Raw genomic sequence first — 9,505 nt, 5'->3', positions numbered from 1 at the left:
GTGCTTTTTTCTTGCAGAGGAAAGAATAGACTGAGAATCAAGTCTGTTTCCAAAGAGTTGCACGAAGGCAATTACGAGTGCATCGCAGATAATGGAGTCGACCCGCCAATTTCGAACAAGCTCTTTATGAGTAAGTATCCTACAAAATACAACTATGATTCTTGTCTTCATAAATAACCGCAGTTAACACTTTAAACGAAAGAGCAAAAGTTTAGTAAAACAGAATACAATAGATATAATTGTATTTTTTGAATAGAAGTTTAGATGGAGATGAGATGTGACACACAGCGTCTTCAATCTGGCTATTGATGTATTTTACATGTGTTGGATTTGTACGTGGTTATTTCCTGCATGCCAACAATCCTGGTTCATCTTCCAAGTGATGTTTTTATCAAGTGTGATCTGTCACTCAAATGATGGAATTCATATATTTCTTTTTTTAATAGTTCTCTCTATTTATTTTTTGATTTTTATCTTTAAAAATTTTTATTTTTAAAGTGGGATTTGTTCTACTCCATGGATTTTGTGTTTTCACTCATAAAAATAACTTGCTGTCAACCTGGTGTATGTTCCACAGTTGGTAATCCCTCTCTGGAATACTTAGGCATAATAAGTGATGTCTATATTCTTATCTTATAGTATATTCTTATATTTCACAATTCAGTTAAACTATAGTTTTGAATAAAAGTTGTTATAAATACCACATTTCAAGATACTTACTATCATCTATTTTTCTATTGTAAAATGATGTATGATATAATTGTTATTATTTTATTATCATTGTTTCAAATCTAATAAGAGTAAAGAGAATAGATGTAGAGCATCTATTCATTTAAACAATTTTCTATTTTTGAGAAACTTTAAGAAAATTGCATCTTTTGATCTCAATCTTTGCAAATCACCTTCTGGAATCCACAGCTCTTATGCTTGCCTCATCGACTCACATTATCTACCTGACTGTTTATTGCCCTCAAATTTTGAGACGTTACAATAACCGTTATTTAGGGTAACAGACAATGTGGAGCTTGGAAGAATTCTGATTGGTGCGTGTACATTGCTCTACGTAAAGTTGATTTACCGTGACCAATCAGTCTGGTGGGTTAATTTGCCTTCTAACATTAAAAAGAATCTCTTTGGACACAATGTACTTTTTAATTAATTATTTTGATTTTGAGTGAACAGATTGAAATGTTAAGTATACCAATTTATCAGGAATTTAGATAATTGAAAACTACATTTCTTTCCCATATATTATCGAATCGGTGATTTAATATTTAATAGAGGCGAGTACCTTAAGCATTCTGTCAGTTGTAGACTTGGCATTTATGATTCATAACGTCCATTACACAAAGAAATATTAATGTCATTTAGCGATAAGTGTGATGATCACCAGAATTTTGATGAATTGGAAATGACAATGTGCAGATGTTTGTAGATAACATCTGTTTTTGAATACATCACATGATGTAGGTGAGAACTGCAGCTAACCATGTGTGGTCGTCGAGGACAGGAAATGCGAGTCTCAAAAGTTAGATTTTTGTTTCAATTTCTCTAATTCTCTGAATTTGCGATTCAGGATATGATTTTAAGTGTAGATTATTTAAATTAAGTTGTTGTTGACTGCTGTTTTCTTTTTTCTGCATTTTGATGGATTTGATGGATTTTTTTAACAGCATACCGTAATTATATAGCCTAATGTCTTCAAACACTTCTTAAATTTCATGTGTTTTGCTATTTAGTCAGTAAGTGCGTATCTATAATATATGTTAGAGCCTGTGCTGACGGCTAATTACTATTGGTCTATTTGGCCTTCTAATAAGAATGTTTAATTTCAGATTTCTGCTGAAATTGGAATACTTATTATATTAATTTCAAAAATTTCTTTAAAAACTTATGTTTAACTTTCAAAATTTACTTATAGAGAGGGGAGTCCACAGATAAATTTGACGCAAGAAAGAGTACAGTACATGAAATGTTTTCATCTTCATTTCCCCAGGACTTTTTTTGAAAAATTAGGTCACGCTTTGCATTACATTCTTTGCAGTTAGTTTCATACGCTATTATTAAATTAAAGCTAATTTGATCAGCAAATACAAATTCTCTGTGTTTGTATCAACTACTGTAATTTGTTAACAGGAGTGAAACAACAATGACTTTACAGAAACAAAGTATTGACTATTACAGTAGCTCTTTTATGCATCAGGGTCTTAATTATGTTCTAAATTAATTTCTTTCGCAATTATTACTTTGATGAGCTAACTCAGATTATATTTTATAAACCTCTCTCCTCCATCACCTGCTGCCTTCATACTTTTTTTTAATCTGATCATGTGGCTAGGTTTTGTATTAACTGCCATATCCAATCATTTCTGTTTCAAATCTTTCTTGAAATTGATAATGAATTATGTCTGATGATTAACATACACTATAGACAGTTTATTCAGTAATATCAAATTTTGCTTAACAGTTGTCTTCCTGTAATTCTGTAGGGCGCCCTCTATGAGCCATTGTCAATCATGTCACAAATTAAAGGGATTGCTGTTACTTTAGTTTTAAAACAATTCCTGTTGCAATTGGAGGTTTTATGTTGCATTCAACAGTTGATCTGTTATAATCTTTTTGTGGCCTTGGATGAACAGATAAATTCATTACAGAATCATAATGTATGTAGTTATTTCTGTCTGGTTTTTTATGTGATTGTGATTTTGAGCATACACCTCCGAATTCTTACAATTGCCTTGCGTTTTCTCAACACTATGTGCCCATCAATCATTTGTCTTCAGGACTTAAATACTGTCATAACCTCCATTAGTCGACTCTGGCTTTGTTTTTAACACATACATTCATCACACTAACAGACTTGCGTAATTGATGGCTATCCTGGGGCACATTATGTTTTACTAAATGTCAGTATTTTTATTCCCTGCCTGATGATGTCAGTTTCTATTTTTGGAAATACATATATCATAATTGTTTATTCAATTTTTATGATTTTTGTAAGATTGGAATTGAAAATTGATATCTTTTATTATTGAATGACAAGTAACATCCCCAAAAACCTGTAATAATGGGCACATTATATCATTGTTACTGTATGACCCTCGATATACAAGATAGGAACTCGCATACTAATCTGTTATAGTACCCACAAATGTAGTGGTACTATTCCCACTAAAACGTAATATACATACAAATTATAATGTAGCTTTTTTTCTCACTAAGTTAACATAGCCCCCTCCTCATGTTTGACATGACTCCTCCCAAATAAGCACCTCCCACATAGGTACCCCTTACAAGCCTCTCCCATACAGGCTCTTCCCTATGGTCATAGCATCATCCTTTACGTTATATTATTATAACCTCTCCTTAGAATTAGCATAGTCTATCCTCAATCAATCAATCAATCAATCAATTAATCAGTCAATTAATCAATAAACCAATTAATCAATTAATCAATCGATCAATTAATAATTTCATTTCAATATAGTGCTATTCGATCAACTATTACTTTAAGCACTATTGCTTAAGTGGCACTATTCAAGAAAGATATCAAATGTATTATAACCTACTCACCTAAAAAATTAGCTTTCCGTCATACAAATTTGGTATGGCCCTTCCAAAAATGTAACATGGCTTATTTCACACAGGTTGGTTCTTTCATACAGGTTGGTTCTTTCATATACTATATGTACATCTAAAACTAATGTAACAAAAACCCCTAACTGCTTCTTAAAATTGATTATATCCCAGTCTCCAAAAGCCCTTCCTCAAAATATACATAATCCCGTATAAAATTTAATAGGCTCCTTTGTAGCAGTTTCATCACTAACGGCTTCTCCCACACATATTTAATAAATTGGCAAGTTCTAATTTCATTAGTGCTATTAAGTGTGTCTTGCTATAAGGAATCCATTACATAATGAAGAAAAACCTCAACTCGTTTGGACATGTCCTATTTTTGATAATGAAGAAGAAAAAAAATACTCTTGCTTGGTGCATCAAATGCACATCAATTATGCATTAAACGCTCATCAGCTTCACCAATTTACTACTTTTCATTTTCTTGGAGTGAGCACCATTTTCAATTAATAATAATAATAATAATAATATTAGTAATAATAATAATAAGTTGCCATTTACATAGCGCATATTACATAAACTGCCTCTGTGCACTTTACATCAACCAAAAGAGGATTCAAAACAATGTATAAATATAAAAAAAGAAAGTGGTATATTGTCTTTTTTTTATTTTAGTGCTTAAGCATTTAAAATTGAAAAAATTTAAGGAGCATTTCATATGTAATTATTTATTTATTATATTTGGCACGGATTAACATCAGAAAATGGCTGGAGAGGCCACAAGAGGACACCATGGGCTGGGCCCCAGACACAAGATGTGGGTATCCTTTTAATATCCCCCTGACCAAATAAACATATATTGCAAATTAGCATAGAGGTGCAACATTTCCTATTTAATTAACTATTTTTTATTAATAACTACTACTTGTTGATATTACTTTTTATGCTAAGGGTGATGAAACTGGAATGCTAATTGAAACGCATCCAGCTGTCTGAAAGTACATGTTATGATTTAAAAGATATACCAAATAACCTTTTAATTTTTCTCTACATTATTAAAAAAAAACTATGTTTTTGGAATATGATTCTAGCCTGAAAATATAATTTCAAGCTTTAAGAACCATTGAATGTTTTTTTTTTTTTTTTGTTATTTGTTATTTGCTAAATCTTACCAGGATGATAATATGATCTGCTGCTTTTCTGTTTTGTTTGTGTATGATGATGATGAAACAAATGAAATCATCTTGGTGATGATGAAATGAAATGCAATTCCAGTTTAGCATACATCAATGACATCATTCGCTATTATGGCAAATTATCTACAGTATGGAATGTTGAGCTATTAGACGAGTCATGGCAGGTCGATGCATGAACGCATGTTTTGAGTTTTATGTAGCAGGCCAAATTACTTTCTTCATCTACTTCTTGAGATAATAATTATTGTTAGACATGAATGAGGATTCTTAATTGCGCTGGGCACTATTAAATGTTTGTCTAAGGTTTAATAAAAGGGTTACTCAGACTTTGTTTGATGAAGTGGAACTCATTGTCAAACTTCCATCAAATATTTGATTCTTGATACATTAGACATGAATAAAAGTTTGCTAAGACTTTGTCTGATGAAGCAGATTGTTTGATCAGGTATATCTGGTACAAGCATTAGGCCTATATGAAATCTAATCAAAAATTAATTTAGAGTCTGACAGATGAAATTGGCCAACTTTTCAAATTCATTAACTGCACTGTTACCGTAGAAACATCATGATCTTCTTGGGACAGTAAATTTGTCATTGATTGAGTATTATACGCGATGTTTACATTACTGCTTCAAGAAACGTGATGTGATGTGAGTTGCATTTTATCTTGTCATTTCATTTAGACATTCATGCATTCTCATATCATATCCCTCATGTGCTTAATTATTCATTATAAATTTGATGATGAATATGAATTATCACTTAATTATATGGTAATCAATACACACACTTTCTTATAAGACTGTAATGAGTATGGTAACACTATCTAGATTTAACTGCGATTAATTTAACATTCTAATTGACATTTCTAGGTTTTACTTTGCAAGTTTAGATTGTTTACTTTGGAAAGTGTACTCACAAATAGCTAATTAGCTGCCACAATTAATGAAGTTATGCAAATTAATATTCAAGTCATTACAGTAGGTTCCAGTAGGATGCATAATAATGTCATTTGGTAGTCTGTAATTGTTTATATCTTTGGGCAAACACTTTATCCTTTTTGAATGTCCCATTCTACCCAGGAGTGTAAATGGTACCTTGTAGACTTGAATGCCTAAGCGCTGATTACTAGCTGCCTAGCTGCAACGACGTTGTGGACTACTCCCCAGGGAGCTGAGTACTTGCTCCATTTGTGTTTGATTAAATGGCCTGAGGGAATAATATGGAATGCATTGGCATTATGCGGTATATAAAACATTATTTAATATTATTATGTTAATAATATTATTATTAATATTATTATAATTTTGGCACAAAATTATTGCTTCAGTTGCTTAATTTCCAACTGTTAGATTTCATTTGTTAGTAAGAAATACGTTTTTTAGTAAGTCTATAAATATATAATTACTCTTAAGTCCTGTCCAGACTATCAAATTTTATTTGACAAAAACATGTGACATGCCTAAATATGGTCATGATGACATCACATCATGACCATATATAGGCACATCATGACCATATATAGGCATACAACAGACAATTTGATAATGTGAACAGAGCTTTAGTATTGAAGAGTATTAAATGATGAATGTAAACATTAAATAAAGTTTTGAGGATATTGGTGTAATTATGGTATATGGCTCAAGGTAAGGCAATATGTGAATAAATCAAAGACTGGAGATTAAAAAAAGGTATGCAAGATTTAAAGTAATATGTAGAAATAATGGCAACATTAATTGTCAAAGGCTTTTAGGAAACTACCATTACGATAATTGAAAAAGAGGTATTTTGATGTATGTACTCAATGCAAAAGCTAGTTACTGCAGTAAAGAGTATCTAAGGTATCTACTTAATATAAGCACATAACTGATATATTAATATAAGCAGATACAAAAATGAAACGATTATGATAACGTATGTAATCGTTTCATATTTGTATCTGCTTATTTCTGTGAGATGTAAATGAAATTTACATGAAATATATGAAATCACATCAGATTTTTAAACATACTATATAATTAAGATATATATATATATATATATATAATATAAATAGAAAATAAATAAATATAAATAGTATAAATAGAATTCGGAAGTAATATTTGTGACTTTATATCCATTATGAAATTTAAATAAGTATAGTTTTCAGTAAGATCATCATAGTTATCATCATAATTGATGTTGTCATCTTCTTCATCACAACCATCATTGATGTGTTCAAATTCTATATACCATACATAACCATACCATTTTCTCATCATCTCTAATTTACATTTTATGAAAATGCAGCAAACTACTGTATTGTGTAATTCCCACAAGTGTTGTTGTTTAAAACCCTCTCTGTATGTAAATAGATTAGTCCATTGCTGTGCCCAGCCATGTAGAACAGGACATACCATTTTTACTTTAAGGGATGTTTAATCATCATAAAGAGTATTTAATTAACTAGAAGTATATGTATGCAAATTGTTCTACATTCCTTGTTTACCAAGACAAAGTCCAGCATTCCAAGATTATAATACTTAGAATGTGTTTAACTTGATCAGTAGATCTTTGAATTAACAAATCCATTGGTCCATGTCGTAATACTTACCTGCTGTCACATGACACGGGTTTGGAATACCGGTTCATCATTGATAACATGCTGCAGATCACTTTACAACAGTAAGCTGAGTTGCACTGTTGACAGCCAGCTCTCAGTTCTATTGATTTTCCCATAGATTAGTAGCCTGGCCTGATTTTTGAGAGTTTTTGCGCCAAATATGGATTCAGCGGTGGACTACGATCCAAACGAACTTCTCTTAGTTGAGAAGACAAAATCTCAGCGGCGAATGTCGCTTTGTCTGCGAGTTGCCCTCTTAGGTTCAATATTTGTCGGATTGATTTTTATCGTGCTGAATTTAACCGTGGCCGACTGGTGGAAAGTTGAATATTCGTCTAGTGAGTAGAAATCTCAACTGCTGTTTCATTAGTAATTGTTTAGTGTTTAATTTACCATTGTAAACTCAAAGCACATGGCTTTGTTTTGGGGTTCTGTAGTGTTGATGCTTTGGCAATGTTCATGGACCTCCAATCTGATATAGCTTCTCGTATAAATTTTCCAGATTCAAAAATGTGATAAGTGGTGATATGTATATAAGGGTGTAGGCTGGTTTGGCTTGGGGGTTGAAAAATTGAGATTGTGGTACATTATACCTATTCCAATGAAAACTAAGTTATTTTTACTATTAAAACCCAATTAGTTAATGAATTTGCCACCGTAGGAGGGTTCATCCGCACCCCTAGCAGCCCCAGCCTATGCCTGTGATTATGTTACAAACTGAAATTTCAAATCAAGTTTTCATTCTTTTTAATAATAATGTTAAATATTCTTTTCAATAATAATCTTAGATATAAGTATATAAAATGTTATAAGGATTCTCTTTCTCATTACCCAAAATCTGTTTGATAATATTATTGCTATTAATGTATGTATAGTAGTCATTTTGGAGTTACACATTTTGTTTCAGAATTTAATGTATTGTATGAATTGTGTATTTCTCCTTTATCATAGACATCTCATTACCGTTGACAAGTGAGTGATCTTTTCTTCATATGATTTCAAATGATAAAATGTTATTTTGATGATTGTTGTTGCTTTTTTAGTAGAGCATTTAAAATTAAATTCCATGCATGAATGCACTGGATGATTTTGTTTTTGGTGGCTTGTTTGCTTTATTCTGAATATTATTTGTGTATTAAATGTATTTGGCAGGCCCAGAGAAGGCACAAGGTATTTCCAGACTGTTCTCATGAAAGTAAATCCCAAAATAGGTATCTCCTTGTGCCCCCTTTTTGAAATCCTCCATCTACAAATTTATACAATATAAGAGAGTGAAATGGTTTGCTAGTTAAAGTGCATATTATAATCTTATAAGGTTCCGGATTCAATACTTGCAAACCTCATAAAAGAGCATCAATGACCCCAACATGTTCAGCTCCTCAGTCTCCAAGACTTTCAGGGATGTAACCAGTAGGAAGAGGAGGTTTTGTGATTTTTTTTTTTTAGCCAACTCACTCTGATGAATGGAACCATCTCCTTGTTTCACATCAAAACCCTTCAAAATTACTATTTACATGGTGGATTGGTTCAGCTCCAGGGACTTCACTACTCTTCTCTTGGACCCCACCAGGGCAACTGATTCCATAAGAAAATGCCTCCATATTTAAAAAAAAACCCTGCTTACATGCCTGGACTTGGTTATAGAGCATTTACATTAGTAAATAATTACTGGCGCTCCACTCCCTAACCTGTATAACCGATACCATTATGTGAAAATGTTTCATTTTGAATGGGTATAATACCTGGTATTCTACACATATACTCAATTTAAATGTGTATAATACACACATTTAAATTGAGTATTATACATCAGTACTTTCATGGGCTTTTTTGGGCTTTTCACAATTTAGAATTTTTGTTCTTTATAAATTTGTGAATGGGCATTGTTCTGGCTTGGCTCTTGTGTTCTGCTCTGTCAGTTTTATAGATTAATTCCCATAGTATTTACTTGTCTGGTTTTCATACAAATTTTATTACATTTTCATATTATCTTTCCGGTTCCTAAAATTAGGAATAAGCTTAAATATCAACATTTTGGTTGAAATAAAATAATTATAATTAGAGAATTGTATTTACTATTGATTCTACATTTTCTTTGTTACCATACTTTGTTGTTAAGTGTTAGTGT

At 31.6% G+C, this 9,505-nt stretch overlaps 1 protein-coding gene across 1 annotated transcript in view; it reads left to right on the top strand.

The window, feature by feature from the left end:
• The window catches only part of LOC117120749, a 125,727-nt gene that overhangs the window by 84,654 nt on the left and 31,568 nt on the right, over positions 1–9,505 (top strand). Inside the window, exons 3-4 of the mRNA XM_033265829.1 lie at positions 18–130; positions 8,329–8,349. Of these exons, the coding sequence (XP_033121720.1) occupies positions 18–130; positions 8,329–8,349 (134 nt within the window). The remainder of the gene's footprint in view (positions 1–17; positions 131–8,328; positions 8,350–9,505) is intronic.

This window comes from Anneissia japonica, unplaced genomic scaffold, assembly GCF_011630105.1.
Source record: "Anneissia japonica isolate Jap-2015-1 unplaced genomic scaffold, ASM1163010v1 scaffold69_len1423075_cov170, whole genome shotgun sequence".
Lineage (NCBI taxonomy): Eukaryota > Metazoa > Echinodermata > Crinoidea > Comatulida > Comatulidae > Anneissia > Anneissia japonica.
The sequence above is the reverse complement of the archived record's forward strand: the minus strand, read 5'-3'. Positions and strand labels throughout refer to the sequence as shown.